The 16,158-nt window shown below is 41.9% G+C and overlaps 2 protein-coding genes across 2 annotated transcripts; both read left to right on the top strand.

Moving 5' to 3' along the window:
- The first annotated feature begins 2,045 nt into the window (after nt 1-2,045).
- gclm (glutamate-cysteine ligase, modifier subunit) lies at nt 2,046-8,671 on the top strand. The gene is made up of 7 exons (XM_085774275.1): nt 2,046-2,416; nt 4,367-4,429; nt 5,663-5,747; nt 6,130-6,186; nt 6,291-6,493; nt 6,633-6,747; nt 7,365-8,671. The coding sequence occupies exons 1-7, from the start codon at nt 2,273-2,275 to the stop codon at nt 7,532-7,534; spliced, it is 837 nt and encodes a 278-aa protein (XP_085630401.1). The 5' UTR covers nt 2,046-2,272; the 3' UTR covers nt 7,535-8,671.
- Nucleotides 8,672-9,076: 405 nt separating this feature from the next.
- dnttip2 (deoxynucleotidyltransferase, terminal, interacting protein 2) lies at nt 9,077-15,667 on the top strand. The gene is made up of 7 exons (XM_085774233.1): nt 9,077-9,185; nt 10,261-12,290; nt 13,246-13,384; nt 13,611-13,706; nt 13,905-14,069; nt 14,269-14,378; nt 15,197-15,667. Exons 1-7 carry the CDS (start codon nt 9,111-9,113, stop codon nt 15,291-15,293), a joined length of 2,712 nt encoding a protein of 903 aa, XP_085630359.1. The 5' UTR covers nt 9,077-9,110; the 3' UTR covers nt 15,294-15,667.
- The last annotated feature ends 491 nt before the right edge of the window (nt 15,668-16,158 follow it).

The following is a 16,158-nucleotide window of genomic DNA, read 5'->3' on the forward strand; positions in this document are numbered from 1 at the left end:
AAACACAAACTTGTATATAACTTAAATAACATCCTGTCCCTTTTAGCACACATGTACTTCACAGCAGTTCTCACACCTGTGAAAATTTATTGGAGAAACATTGTCAACTAGAAAAACCTGGAACAAAATGATGGTGTCTGGGAACTATTAGCCCACCTTCTTTGGGTAATATTTTTTGGTAACTAAAGCATAGGCCTACATGTAAAAAAAAAAAGTAGCAAAGTGAGTCCTTAATTACACAAGTTGAAGGGAAATTGAAATAGAGAATGGAAAAACAGTAGGCAAGGCAAGGCAATTTTATTTGTATAGCCCGTTTTTTTACAAACAGTTTGTCTCAAAGGGCTTAACATGGCATCATAACAACATCCTCTGCCCTTGGACCCTCACATCAACTGAGGAAAAACTCCATGGAAAACCCTTTTAACAGGGAAAATTGGAAAAACCGGGTGAGCAACAGAGAAGGGATCCCTCACCCAGGACGTACAGATGTGCAATAGATGTAAGAAAACAGTTTATAGCACAGAATGTGATGAAGGCAGCTTCTGGTAGGAGGGAAGGCAGGGAGATCAGGCCAGTAGAGAACAATCAATGACAACATTAACAGCAAAAAATAGGAGAAAAGGGACGATTGGTTAAAAGCCAAGTTAAAGAAATTGTTTTTTTAGTTATTTGAAAATGTTCGTGCAGTTCTTATAGCTCTTGGCAAAGAAAGCCTGGCGTGCTGTCATCTTAAATGTAGATTTAATTGGAGCATTAAAACTCCATTAAACACATGTGTAACTAATAGCCTACTAATGATGACTTTGCATGTCAATACCAGCAGTGGCACCCTCAATATAGGACTCCTGCTTTTTGGAACTCAGCCATTGTTCGAAAGATCATTCACTCTTGTGCTTTATCTATGACATGTCATAATATGTTCAGTGTAGTTCTATTTAATTGAAGAAAACTATGTTAAACAGCCTCTGAATAAAGAATACAACGTTATTACGCCTGTCTGCCTTGTGGAACTTTTAAGATTCTTTCCTTAAGCAAAAATACCAGTATCATGATCCAACTTTGTTTGACGTTAAAACCCTTGTATTCAAAATGTTTCTTGAGTAAGGTAGGCTACAGAATATTGTACATTTAGTGGGCTGGAGGTCATTATCACTTCTTATGCTGCTGTTAAATTATACTAGCCTATACTATAGTTTGTCAATTAATTTTTGTGTATTGTGATCTCGTCTACATGTTCATTGGAATGGGATGGAAGAAGCATTCAGTTTTGTTACTTGAATTAAAGTATTAATAACATACTATAAAAACACATTCAACAACACATTTACTTTAAGTGGGCTATACCAAGAACAACACTAGTCATTATGGAAACTGACTCCTTTCCAATTATTCTTTTATATAGCTTTATTACAGTTGCAGCCCAGACTTTGTTTCTATTTCTATACTGGTTCCTAGGAAAATAGTTCAACATCTGTTCCCAAAAGGCACCTGACATATCTTTGGGGGAAAAAACTAAGATCTTGACTAGAATTTGACAGAAAGTTCTGGGAGTTTTAAACATGTTTTGCTGCCTCAGCATGAGTTACTGTAATGACTAACTGGGTGGGGAGGTCATTCAGTCCACACCCCCAGACTGTAGTAACTAGCCTTTATGAAAAATGCCCATACATAATAAAAGAATCAATAAAAATAATTCACTTTATTTACCTGGAAACATGTGAGGAGTGTTTGCTGATGTTTTTTGTTTTGTTTTGCTTTGCTTTTACAATAGTCAGTAGCTGGTTTGGTTTAGGTAACAGCTCAGCTCTAAAAAGAAGTGAATTAATAGAAGCACTGCGGCTCCATCTAGCGGCCAGAACAGGTAGCGCCGCAGTGTGCAGATCCCGTCCAGTGATCCCGTCCAGTTGCGTGGATACGGTCGGTCCGTGACTACACGTAAATCCTGACCAGGTTTTACCGGACAATCACCGACACCTCCATGTGGGCGTCACCGGCCGGCTTGCCTTCATAACAGCCACTAAGCAACCACCACCAACCAAACCAGCAAGTCAAGTCAACACCGAGTGCAAGTCATCCTGACTACATCATTTTTTGTAATAGTTGCGGGGGTTGTACAGTAGTAGCAGCTATATTAGACGGTAGCGGACCGGTGGTCACAGCGGGACAGGTCAGCGACAGACCGAAGCACCTGCTCTGCGGCCACATATTTCCATCTCACCAGACACTGTAACTTAGCAACTTGAGAGCTAGCTACTGAGGGGGGGGGAAGCACATGGATCCTCAAAACACCGACACCGCCAGCAGCACCGAGGCGAAGATGTTGTTGAGCCACGCCAAGACGCTCCGGCTCCACACCGGGAACCTAGTGAACCGCAGCCGGCTGAAAAAGAAATGTCCCGGCTCTCCCAGCGAGGAGGTGAGCCCGCGTCCGACACACGTAAACACGGCTACTTCTCAGTTCACTCACCGTGGTAGCTTATTAGCTTAGCCTACAAGTTAATGTGAGGCTACCTGGCTGAATATTTAACCAGCAAGTGATATCAGTGTGTGTTAACTGATAATAAAATGTGAGTAATGAGTTGTATCGTTATCAGTCATTTTTCAAAGATGGGGAAAAAGTCGGGAATTATTTTTTATACGACATATTTCAATTATTATGATACATTGTCGAGGTTTGTAGTTGGAGAAGAAGTGTATCTAAGCTAAAGTGGACTAGCTCAGCAGTCCAAGTGTGTCGTGTTAATGTGTAGAAAGGTATGAAGTAACTTTATGGTCCAGCCTGAGGCGACTGGTTCACAGACAGTAGCCGGTGATGAGTGATTGTTTGAGGCTATTGACATGAAACCAGACCGGGACAGGTGATCTACATCACCTGCAGTCAGGTGCTGCACTGACACCGTGTTGGTTTTCCGTCTTAACCATGACGGTGTCGACGAGCCACCTCTCAAAATACAGTCCACGTTATTGAGTTAAACAAGTTTGGCATTAAAAGTAAAACTTTTTTCATTTAAAATGACCTCATTGTCTCTCAGCTGACACATAGCTTCAGTAATATTCAGTATTAACGCAGTAATATTAAACAGTAAAACTGCATAGTTAATATAACTGGTTTATCAAAACATCTGACTGAATATATGTTTGCATTCGTCATATGCAGGTGACCCGCCTTTTTCCTGGGAGGAGCTGGTCAGATATGCCACTTTTTTGACAACTGCTTTAGAGATTATACACACCATTTAAATTCTTCTAATAGACTGTAATTAGATTCATGTAGAAACAGTTTGAGACATGGTTATAACATACATTCATCTCCTCTTGCAGTTCTTCCTCCTTTTCAAGGACGTAATTAAACTATCAGATATTTGAAACATGTAATTATACCATAAATAACACATTATGCAATGTCAGCCAATGTCTACCATTCAAGTTAAAATAAATCAGCCTTAGGGAAGATAACTCTGTATTGTCATTAATTATATGGCTCCATACTATTTGTATTTCCGCCTTAAAGCAGAAGTAAGTGATATATTTGTGTTAATATAAGTCTTAAATAGTTATATCTTCCGACAGCAATCACTTACATAGAGTGTTTGGACTGAAACACGGGTCTTTCAGTCCCTCTGCTCTGCTCTGAGCCGAGGAGAAAACTTTCCTTGTATCCTACAAGTTTTATCCAATGAGGAGAGAGAACGGCATGAAGGGCTGTGTGTGCAGCCAAGGGATGCGCCTGAATGTGGTGACGTCCATGACGAGGGCGGGGGCTGCTAACTCCATCGGCTGACAAGACGTTATGGTGCGTTCATGGCAACCCGTAACTCGTGTTTTTCCGACCTGTGAAGTCGTACCAGTTAGATCTGGTACGAGTTCACGGGTCGGAAGTTACGAGTGGCTGTTATAGTGACTTTCACAGGTAAAACAGGTCAGAAAAACACGAGTGGGTTGCCTGGAACGCTACAAAGTCGTAAGTCTTGACTTGAAGCTGTAATTTACGGTTTCAAAAGCCTGCCTGGAACGCAGCATTAGCCAAAACGACCGGATCGCTTACTTCTGCTTTAACACACCTCTTAAACTACTGACACACACACCCTATTCTTATCCTTTCATAAATAGTTTCTAACTTTCACTGGTGCTTAAACTTGTCTTAACTTCCCGCCTGGTTCCACACTTGGAGTCATGATGTAAAACCAACATTATGAATTATTATTACCGGTACATCTAACTGATTTCATTGTTTATAATGCACTAAGACACACAAGATGCTAGTGTGGAATTTGCTGTGAATAAAAAGCTCTCGGCCTCGACTGAGTTTCAGGGGTGTTTCAACTGGATTTTAATTTGACGTCATGTTTTTCTATTTGTTTTCCAGCTTCAAGACTGCATTCAAGCCACACTGACTGACTGGTTTTCCACAACAAAGGAGCCACTCAAGGTGGGGAAACATTTATAGTTATCTTGATGTTTTCATGCAGCAACTGCTGGTTTCTTTTCGTGGGAGTGCAGTAATTCACCTAATCCAGTCTCTCCAAATAGTAAAAAAACATGGTGTCTCCCAGTTTTGCATATATGTCGTTATCATGGTGAGAAATGAACACAATAGTATTTGCATCGACAGTTGTGGCCAGACCTGCAGTTACACAACAACGTGCTTCAACGCTGTCGGGCAGAAGGATTCCAGTGCTTAGGAAAATGAAATGACTATAGAGATGGACATCAAAGGATGCCTTTAGGCTGACTGAAAAGAAGCTGTCATGATGAATGTTCATGCAGTGCTGGTTGCCAAAGGCGCCATTCCAAATGTGCGTCTGTCTGTAGGGCTGGCTGGTAGGTGAGGGTGGGGGTAAAAGGAAAAAAAAAGTACTCAGAAAAGTTTTTTGTCCATTAGCTGTGGTATGATTTCTATACAATGGAAGCCATAGGAGAATTTGCTTTCATCGCACTAAAATGTTTTGAAAATCTTGAACTCAAATTTTAAAAGGCTGCAGGATCCAATGTAGTGGCCGATCGTTTCTGCTGAACACACCCCTGCTCCGGCTGTTTTTGCTAGGCTCAGCTAATCTGCTTCAGCTTCTATCACCACGCCCACTGGATTCACAGAGGGATGGGGGAGGTTTGAACTCAGGGGTCTTAAATACTTGAAAATACAAAGCTTATAAGACACATCCCCTGCAGGGAAAAAAAAAAAGTTCAACATGTTTGAGTGTGTGTGTCCTGCTGTACTAATCCTCTGTCAGACATGCACAGCATTATTCAAGTCTGATTAATATTTAACACATTTGTATCATGTCTAAATATGCACAGCCCCTGTTATGTTGAAGTCACAACAGAAACTTTACCAGCTCAGAGGTAGTTACATGTCTATATCACTTAAATGGTTGTACCAGACAGTGACAACAGCACCAAAGGGAGCGTTTCAGACTTGGATTGCAATATATTGCAGCCTGTGAGGGGGAGAAAACTCTTCTGTCTTCATGAGATTTAAAATGGGAGCTGATTTTCTGTGGCACCGATGCTCCCCCTAGCACAGCAGATGCCACTTATCATTCAAGCATTGTGGCTCTCTCCTGTCGAAGTTTACTCTTCACTTTTAAGTATAGCTATACGGATGGGTGTTTATATTACATATACCGGTACTCCTAGTTAAAGTGTTGTCCCTGTCCATTAGGAGTTTCCAGATACACTGGACTGCTCCATTCCCCAGGAAACAGATGCTATCACACCTGAGGAGAGGGAGGAGGTGAAGGTTTCAGGTCAGTACTGCTTTCTTGGAGTTTGTAAAAGGAATATGAAGTCTACAGTGGAACGTTTTTTTAGTTAGTTGAATAAATATTTACTATTCCCAGTCAAACAGAACTTTGGTGTACACTGGATAAATGTGTGAATTACTGGAAATTATCTGTTAACCTTAGAGTCACAGAAGTTTTCTTTTATTTACCTCACCTTCTCAAAGGACCTCTCACCAAATCATTTGTAAAGAAAATTCAGTCCTTGGCCGATTGAACACAGCCCTTCTTAATGACTGGTTGAATGAAGAATAAATAAATGTATTAAGTGAGTAATGAGTAATAAATTATTTAAAAACAATGACAATATGTGGGGGACGAGATGTTTATGGTTGCTTTGTTCTTTCAGTCAAGCTCTTCCTCTGTGAGTCGGTTCAGTCCTCAATCAGAGACGCAGTGGAAATGGGTGAGTTAAGATTAATCTACCTTTTTTAAAATCACAACTGATGTGAAGCTTATTTTGATTTGATCTCTACACGTGCTACAGCTCTGTTTGTGTCTCTTCACCAGCCTGCCAGACACTGGCAGTGTCCCAGCTCGACTCTGTTATTATAGCACCACCTGGACTCCAGGAGGGTGACAGCCAAACTCTGGCTCACCTTCAGCCAGCCTGGGAGGAGCTGGAGACTCTGGTTAGGAGCCAGCGGATTGCTGCCATCGGCACCTCTGACCTGGACAAAGATCTGCTGGAGCAGCTCTACAACTGGGCTCAGGTCAGTGGGAAACTTGTGTATCAGAGGTAGCACTGATGTTGACTGCTGACATTATGGCAGGATGGCAGCTTCTCTGTTGTCTCAGGGCTGTTTTCTGTGTTGATGCCAGTCACTGACCATGTTCCCCCTCTTGGACCAGGTGAAGCCCAGCAGCAACCAGGTAAACCTGGCCTCCTGCTGCGTGATGCCTCCGGACCTGACAGCCTTCGCTAAGGAGTTTGACATCCAGCTACTCACACACAATGATCCCAAGGGTAAATGAAACTTCTTCTGCCAGTCAGATTGGTTCAGTGGATTTTTGGTATCAATTCAGACCTGCACCTTATTATAATTACATTGTTGAGTGTGTCTCTCAGATCAAGCACTCTTAACTCTTGGTTACACAATAAGAATAAGCTTGATGTGCTGTTTGGGATTCACAAAACACCAAAACCAACAATGGATTCTACTTTTTTGAGTCATTCTCATTGCCTATTAATAATAATCCTTACTAGTACTCTAATTTGTATTAATCCATGGTTATTCCAGTTTTAGTAACATTTGCGTGGCTTTGCATACTTTTAAAAAAGATGCAAGTATCCAAATTAAGATTTACTTTATACCGTTGAGTTTTAGGAGCAAAGATACATAGAAACTGTTTTGATAACAACAGTATTATCGAATATTACAGGAAAAACAACAGCCTTAGCATTTAAAAGCTTTTTCTGTCCATTTTTTTTTTTTAATAAATAAATGAAATAGAATAAAATAAATGATAGATTAATAAATAATGAATGCATCCTTGTGAGGGTTAGTTGCAGCATCAGTGGTTTTCATTTTAGGGGCAAAGGAAAAGGTGCCTAGTTCACATTCCCTCTGCCTCTGCCCTCAGAGCTGATGTCAGCAGCCACCTTCCAGGAGGCGATGCAGGAGGGAACACAGGACCTGAAAATGGCTGACTGGAGGCTGGAGTGGGTCCTGCGCTACTCCATTATTGTCAAGAGCAGGGGCATCATCAAGTCTAAGGGCTACCTTGTCAGCGCACGGAAGGCAGCCCCCTAGCACACCTCATCAGAGAAGAAGACACAGGGATGAAGCCATTTTCCTCCTTTTTTCCATTCACATACACAACATGCAAAGTAACAGCTTTGAATACTGGATGCTGCCAATCAAAATGAGTCTTGAAGTAATTGTTTTATCTTTACAGGCAGGGTTTCATCTTCATGTTTGATTTGTTTAGTCTAACAAATGCAGGATTCATTGCCATCATCTCAGTGAGATCAAAATAGGAAATGAACATGCAAGATCAACCCCAGTGTCAGTTTTGAGAGAAAAAACTGTGAAATTGTGAGTTTCACAGACGGCAGCTCTCACCATGACCAGTGTGGAGGTTGATCATCCGTTAATCAGTACTCTAGCGGCTGTTCTTAACTCTGATCCTGTGTGAAGGTTCCTTAACCTTGTTCTGATGTGAAGTGCCTCTCATCTTCGAAACCTTCTATCCTCATACCTGCTTCGTCTTCACTGTGTTTGTGTGAATCAAGCTTTAAACATGTAGGATCGAGTGAAAAGATTGTGACAGGTAAAGCAAAAGAAAAAGTTAGAAGTGTCTTGTTTTTAGTTCTGAATTATTCCAAACATTTTGAAAGGTGAAATCAAACCCATGTTCTATGAAAAAAGTTTGATATTACTCAGTTTCAGTTGTCCCTGCTGTATATAATAACATTTGCATTCCACAATTGAGAAAATGATGCACTAACTCAAACCCAACTACGTATGAGATGTTTATTTTATGATGCAGATTGAATTAGACTTTAACTGGTAAAACTTTGTGAGTATATAACTTTATTTTATCATGCTTTTTTTCTAACCATGAGCTCTTTTCGACGATGCAATGAAATATTCCCCCCATGCTCATGAGATTCATTTGAAAATACAGCAATATTTTGAGATTAACAAAAATATAAGGCAGATGTTGTCATATATGTTGTTATTATAACACTGAAAACTCACTGTGGCAAGGAGATAAGAGAAATCGTTTACTCTGAGGAAGAAGTTTTTATTTATGAACCGTGCTTGTTTTTCCAGACAGGGTCCATCTCATGAAGACAAATTTTCTGTTGTACTGTAAACATATTTAATGTTGTCATATATCTGTATATCATGAATTGGCTTTATTAAAATGATTAAATACATGTTCACTTTACTTTAAAACTGGTGCAATTTGTTTTAAAACCTGGACAGTATGTGAAATTTTGTGTATTCAGTGTATCCTTGGAGGGATGTCATCTTGTTTTTCTTTCTTCAGTGTCTGCGAACATTTTGCATCTCTTTGCAGACACTGTCCACTGTGAGTTTAGTTTAGTTTATTATTATGGATCCCCATTAGTCACTGCCTCAGCAGCGACTATTCTTCCTGGGGTCCTACATATATAGACAGAGGTGCAACGTAAATATAAATATAATATAACGCCGTAAATAACAATCTAACATTTTGATACTGAATATACTGATAAATCACAGCTCTGCGCTCGACTGCTCAGGCCTGTATCATTTCGGTGAGTGGAATCGATTAGTCGAGTCTAGCCTTCACACCGGAAGTGAGAGCGCAGCAGCAACAGCGGCAGCAGCGAACAAGATGGTGGCCACCAGGAGAGGGGTACGCGTGACTTATCCAGAGAAAACAGACCCCGACCAGTCCTCCGATGTCCCGGTACGTGAGAAAGACATTGGACAATTAGATGTGTTGAAGTTGAGGGATTGTATAAAGGTTCAGTCCGAGGTGAATGAAGCCTGTCACGTGGCAGCTGCGTGGCGAGTGGGCACACGTGGACAGGATGAGCCAAACTCTGAGCAGAGCAGAGTTTGTAAATGTTTGGGTGTTGTTGATGTTGGTGTTTTTGTTTAATGGAGACAAAACTATATATTAAAGTCTAATTAACAAGCTGAAATGCAGCTGCTCATCTCGAGATAAAGTGAATCTCAGGATAAACTCTTCTTGACTCAGCTGTGCTCGCACTAACGTTATGTTCATTGACTTTTTAAACAGCCACTAAAATCAGATGAGACGTTTTCAGATCCTGTTGCAAACTGACGAAAGTTTCTATTTAGAGTTATGTGTTTACCTTCACACCTGTTGTAAAATCAAGAGCAAGCCTCCTCTAATATCTACTGAAACAGTAACTGTGACCGAACTACAGATATTTGAGATTTAGTGTAGGCCACTGTTTTTACTTTTTGTTTTGTCTTCTAAGTCAACAGGCATTAAACTAAAAGGGCAAAACCGGGTTCTTGTATAGTTGTGAGGGTTATGGGTCGTCAGAGCTGTTGCAGAAACATGCAGATGGACGAACTTATAAAGACAGGTTCAGACAATCTGAATGCACTGTGCAGAGTAATTAATATGTAAGGAAAAAAAATGTATTATATAAGTTATATAGGCTGTTATTTAGTCTAATATGAGATTGTAATAAATAAAAACTTGTATTGCATGCAGCCAGTCTGCCAATGTTAAGTTAAGATCTTATCCAGCAGTCTGCTATCACTAGTAAAGTAGTTCATGGCCCCACAGTATGACTTGGCTTCTACTTGGTTTTGCTAAAAAAAAACACATGATATGTATATTGGAAAACAGCGGATAGTCCCCAGTATTCAGTAATACACTGTCAGTTTGGTCTCTGTTGGTATTGGAGGGGGGGAAGAAAAGAAAAAGGCAGCCCTGGACTTTGAGATACATTTTGCTCTTGAACCACCCTCCTCACTGACTTTATCTTCTTTCTGCCACACAGGCCACTCCTTCCACTGGTCGGAGAACCAGGAGCTCTGCTAAAGAGGCAGACAACGCTGCCCCTCAGGTCCTCACGGAGGCCAGCAGCCTGCTTGAGAAAAGCGAGGGAGAAGCTCCAGGATCTCCACAGACCCCCTTGTTAAAAAGATGCGCCAGAGCTTCCAGACTGCACAGTCCAGAGCAGCCCTGCACACCGGTGGGCTCTACCCACGAAGGAGACGTATCGGATCTGGAGTCCTGCTGCTCTGCGCTGTCCGACAAGGAGCCACCAGTGACACGCACCAGAGGTAGGAGGAGACAGCCCCCTGTGGCAAGCAGTCAGGAAGATGAGGAGATATCTGAGGTGGAGTCATGCTCTTCTGCAGTATCTGCATCCAGAGCTGGCCAGGCTAGTCGCCGCAGCACGAGGAGGAAGACCGCGCCTAAAACGTCTGACCAAGTTAGTACTGGGGCTGAAGACGTCAAAGTGGACCAGGTGCCGGAGACAGAGTCCTGCACCCCTGTGGTGTCCGAAACCAAGAGAGTCACCAGAAGTCAGAGAAAAACTCGCACCAGATCTTCTGCCAAACAAACGGAGGACTCTGAGGTCTCAGACGCTGACAGCTGCGTATCCGGTGTCTCAGGAGCTGAAGTTTCTAAGTCCACCACCCGCAGAGCTGCCAAATCCAGAAGGCAAACGAATCCCATCCCCATACACTTAGACGAGTCCTCTGAGCGCTCCGGCTCCCCTGCTCCGACCACTCGACAGACGAGGTCGACACGAAAGAAGGCATCGGCCGGTGTGGAAGGCAGCGAGCCCCCATCTTGTGAGTCTGAAGGATTTGAGTCCGGGCCCACTTACAGTATAGCTACTCGCAGACGGGGCAAGGCCCAGCCCACAGGTCCCAAACCCATGGACTCAGACTCTGATCTAACAGACGTGCATTCCCCGATGGGCAGCCCCTGCTCCACGAGAGCCAGAGGAACTCCCTGCAGCAGCCGCACAGGCTCGTGGAACAGCAGTCGAGGCTCTGCGGTCAAAGACCTTTACGTCGTTCTAGAAAAATCAGGAGAGCCGCCTGAAGACGACAGGTCATTGAATGACTCTAGGTTAGAGAGCACAGTGATCGCTGAGGATGCAGACTGCACACTGGTGGAGGAACAACAGAGCCAAACATTAGAAGAAAAAGAGGATGTGAATAATGCTGATCTCACATCAAAAGAGGCCGATACAAAAGCGGTGGAAGAGGATGTAGTCGTCAGTGAGCCTGCAGTGATGGTCAGGGACCAGCAGGAGGAGCAGTCTGCTGAAAATAAAGACGAGGACACCTCAGAGATGGAAGTGATGCAGGAAGGGATCCCGCCAGCAGAGCCATTAAAGCCTTGCCAATCAGTTACAGTAACAGTATGTGAGAAGGCCCCTGAAATCACCGAGGAGAAGGGTGAGGCGATGGAGGTGGCTGACGTGGACGCCCCCTCACCACAGGAAGACAAAGCTGAGGATGAGGATGCAGTCATGGAAACCCAGCCCAGCGTGGAGGAAAAAATAGAAGTCATCCCCCTGAACACGGACGCTCAGCAGGCGGTGGGCTCCGGCGAGGTCCACCAGGTCAAGTCCATACAGGTGACATCCAGCCAGCAACACAAGATCACGGTGGATTCTGAGTCCGAACAGGAACCTAAAGATGTCATCGTCAGCAAAACAAAAGTGATAAGCCTTCTGGACAGCAGCGATGATGAGGATGAAGAGAGCAATGTGGATGAGGAAGAAGAGGAGGAGGAGGAGGAGGAGGAAAGAGGAGGGCCTTCTAAGAAGTCAGGAGCAGCAGCTGTTCCAGTTGACGGACTCTTTATGATTGACACACGACCGGGAGAAGAGGCCGATGAAGATTACTACAGGGAGAGACCGGCCGAGCAGGAGGAGGAGGAGGAGGAGGCCAAGAGGAAAGAGGCTGAACAGGAGGAGGACGAAGACGAGTTTGTGGATGAGGAAGGGGACGACGACGACGACGATGATGCAAATCTCCTCTTCTGGAGCCGAAATCCTCAGCTGTAAGTGTATGAGAAGGTGACGGCCTGCGATTGGTTCATTCGCCCAGGAACACACACACACACGTATAATGTTACTGTCGAGTCTGCAACAGTCTGTAAGCAATGTCCTGCTGAGGGGAATAGTTTAACGTTTCATGAATAGACTTTCCCAGCTTGTTTTCTTTTTCTTTTTAATTCTTTTTTAACTGGGAGTAAGATGAGAAGATCAACACCACTCACACCTGTCAGAGTGTTCAGATCCAACCAGAAGCTGATTGGCACAACAAATTCAAACAAACCTAGATCACATTTAAGCTCACAAACTCGTGCTTATATATCACAATAACCTCCTGGATTCTCTGCTGGTAAAAGTTCAAGAAAACTCTGCGCTCGGCCAAGAAATAGTCCCACACAAAACCACATATTCTCATAAAAGCCCTTAATTACATATTCAAGGGATAAACAGGAAAATGGTGTCTTCTTATCAGATTCTTGGTAGGAAAGTGAATAAGTGTATTTTGTCTTTCAGCAAATCCTCCAAAAGACCAAAACCAACAGAGAACTGATGTCTCCTAATACTTGTTGTCGCTTTTAAGTCTGTGGCTCTCGGCTCTCAGCTAAATCCATTATCATAAACAATTACATCTTTAAAAACAGGTCACAATGAAATTTCATTTTTTGTAAATGTTTTTTAGAGGAACTCCATAGCACAGAGGAATAAGAGAAAAACTCAAGATACACAGACAACATTTGCTAGTAGGAGGAAGTTCATTTGTTGTTTGGGGGCTTTTTATGGGTTTGATGACAAAAAGGAAAATGCCAATCTTCTGGTTAAATGCTGAGTTCATACAGACAGTGCACCCACACTCCTCAGACACACCATCATTATATTTCATTATTATAACGGCGTGCCGAGGTGAGAAATGAGACATGACTGCTCCTCCTGAGGAATTTTCTCTGTGCCAATTTGTTTCAGGAAAGAGATGTCCAGCCGCATTGACCCCGGCATCAGAGTGAAGGAGCTCGGGGGTTTATACATCAATTTTGATGGCAGCAAATCAAAACCTGTCTCCAGCTCGCTGCAGAAACTAAAGGAAAAGAAGATCCAAGATGAGGTAAATATGTGATTGATTTCTGTTTTTCCCCTTGAAGGTGATTGGTGATGCAGAATTAATAATGAACTGTAATTAGTTACTTTTGTAAATCCAATAACACCTGAGACTGTTATTTATGGGTTGCCTCCCAATTCATTTTGACTTTGTCCTTTTATTTCTAAGCAGTGAAGTGTTGACAGAGTTTGGTGTCTTTGCATTTGATGAAAGTTTCTCTTGTGGTTCCCAGGTGATGAAGAAAAGTGTGATTGGACCTGACTTTGAAAAGAAGGATGCGGTGCCTCCATACAGCGAATCCAAGCAAGCCCTAAAACAGAAACGCAGAGTAAGTTCTGCGCTGTAACGCTCTGGTTTTATAGCTGTTCTGTTAATCACTGCTATCATAAATCGTCTGTGAAATCAGTTATACTGCCCAACATGTACGCATCAATACTTAATAACCCTGGCAGTTTATATCCCAAGTCTGTGCAACCATAATATTTTAAAAAGAATTTGAAATGACTGAAGTGGTTGTGTTTCACAGGAAGAGAGGGCCAAATCAACAGGAGACGGTTGGTTTAATATGAAGGCCCCCGAGGTCACTCAGGAGCTGAAAGGAGACCTCCAAGTCCTGAAGATGAGAGGCTCCATGGACCCAAAGAGGTTCTACAAGAAGAACGACCGAGATGGTTTTCCCAAGTATTTTCAGGTCAGGAAAAAAAACACACACACACACAAATCTTCATATTTGGAGACATGGTTCTAAATCTTTATTTTTCAATGTTCAAATTAAACTTTTCAGCAGATATTTGTATATTAAAAACTGCAGAAATGGCAAAAATATTATCTGCCATCCTCCTGAATTTGTCTTGTTTCTTCTTCATGTATGTTTGTGTATTTCGAACCAGGTTGGCACAGTGGTGGACAATCCAGTGGACTTTTATCATTCTCGCATTCCCAAGAAGGCGAGGAAGAGAACCATGGTGGAGGAGCTGCTGGCTGATGCTGAGTTCAGACAGTAAGTGGAGTCGCACAAACACCAACACATGCAGCTGATCACGCCACATCTCTGCCGAGGTTTCCATGTCCACTGGACATCGAAGACACTCAGGAAGGTTTTGCCTCTCAATTTGTCTCTCGCTTCAAATGAAAGCTCCTGTTTTAAGTAATAATTTACCACATAGCACATAGGTTAGCAACACGAGTATAAGTGGACCAAAGAGCAGCACATATATGGTCTGCATTAACACTTTGATCATATTTAGCTGTCGAAGCAAATAACGAGACAGATACTGCTCATGTCTATTGGGTCAATCCTCAATATTGATCCTGAAAGATTATAGATCAAAAAGTGAAGTGAAGAGATTGAAACATTTACAGGTGAAATGTTGAGAAATGTGACAGTGATATACAGGGCACCAGTGTCACTGTACTGTTAAGTGTTACATGCTTGAAATATTTTTACCATCACTGTTTTTCTAACCAGTGTCAACTTGCACAGTTGAATTTCCTCACCATGTCACTGAATCTGACAGGTCAGAGGACACGGTGTAACAGTACAGCAGCTTGAGCTTGGGCTGTGTGAGCAACACAGTGTTGTTGTTAGTTTGGTCTGCAGTATAATGTCAGGTGTATCTAGTGTGTGGATGTACTGCATCATTAGTGTGGTTTGTTTCAGAGAAGGGGCCTGGATCTGTTTATTATAAAGTTTTACACTGTTGTGGCATCAATATAGAAATATGTTGTATAACACACCGACACCGCATTTTTTAAAGTGGATTCAAAGGATCTGAGGAACAATCAAATATAACATCTATTTTCATCTTTTCTTACCAGCAACAACAAAAAGAAATACCAGAACATTCAGGCAGAGAGAGCGGCGAAGGGAGCTGGCAAGAGGAACAAGAAGAAGAATAAATTCCATAAGAAGTAAATCTGAAGACTTTGTGGATTTTCAGACACTGGTATCAACTCCAGCTCTTCAACAAGGGGCTGGGTTGTTGTTGATGATCAGAGAGCATCAATCATATTTTGGGACTAGATAACAAGCTTTACTGAATCCCTTTCAATCATTCCTCTTCATCTTTAAAGGTGGATTGAGTTTGTCTGCATGAAGGAGCTGTCTGTTTCATGTTTGAAAATGATGATAGGAGTCGAGTGGATTCAGTAAGAGTGATGTAAAAAAAAAGTCTTATTTTGTACAGTTATTAGTAAATATGGTGTACTTGCTGCTTCTATTTACAACTAAAACTGATTTTTAATCACATACACCTCTGTTTTGCTGTGCAGTAATCTGTCATTCAAAAATAATACATGCATCAAAGAATTAAATATTTTTTCTTGGCTGGCAACGATGTTTGTAATGGGTCTGAAATGACCAGGTAACATGAGAAAAAAGATTTATTATTAGAATGTGTTATACAAAGATGATGAGTTCACACCATGTCAACGTCACTTTTGTAAACATTTTTACACACTGTTATTCATAATTGTTAAAAAACAAGCACAGAAATGAGGGAGAACCAGAGTTTTTAAAAAGTGATTGTTTAATAAGCTTTGGCTGAAATACAGGAAACAAAATGAGTGTAAAGATAACGCAGAATGAGCGAAGGATGAACTGAAGGTTACACTAGTTGAAATTAGGACAGCATGTTCAGACATGACTTTATATGAATGGTTATAAAATAGCTGGGTTAATTTTTATAACTATCACTACAAATAATATTTAAAAGGCAAACTCAATTTATACACAATTTTTAATTGAATAATTTTTAAATATGCCTAAATATGAGTTTTAA

This window comes from Trachurus japonicus, chromosome 4, assembly GCF_045865225.1.
Source record: "Trachurus japonicus isolate A0001 chromosome 4, Traja_1.0".
NCBI lineage: Eukaryota > Metazoa > Chordata > Actinopteri > Carangiformes > Carangidae > Trachurus > Trachurus japonicus.

What these genes read in the sequence shown, in the direction of transcription:
- gclm (XM_085774275.1), top strand. Translation starts at nt 2,273, where the DNA reads ATGGATCCTCAAAACACCGACACCGCCAGCAGCACCGAGGCGAAGATG. An exon ending in CCGGCTCTCCCAGCGAGGAG is followed by an intron (nt 2,417 to 4,366) that starts GTGAGCCCGCGT and finishes TTTGTTTTCCAG; the next exon opens with CTTCAAGACTGCATTCAAGC. An exon ending in CAACAAAGGAGCCACTCAAG is followed by an intron (nt 4,430 to 5,662) that starts GTGGGGAAACAT and finishes CCTGTCCATTAG; the next exon opens with GAGTTTCCAGATACACTGGA.
- dnttip2 (XM_085774233.1), top strand. Translation starts at nt 9,111, where the DNA reads ATGGTGGCCACCAGGAGAGGGGTACGCGTGACTTATCCAGAGAAAACA. An exon ending in TGGAGCCGAAATCCTCAGCT is followed by an intron (nt 12,291 to 13,245) that starts GTAAGTGTATGA and finishes AATTTGTTTCAG; the next exon opens with GAAAGAGATGTCCAGCCGCA. An exon ending in GTTTTCCCAAGTATTTTCAG is followed by an intron (nt 14,070 to 14,268) that starts GTCAGGAAAAAA and finishes ATTTCGAACCAG; the next exon opens with GTTGGCACAGTGGTGGACAA.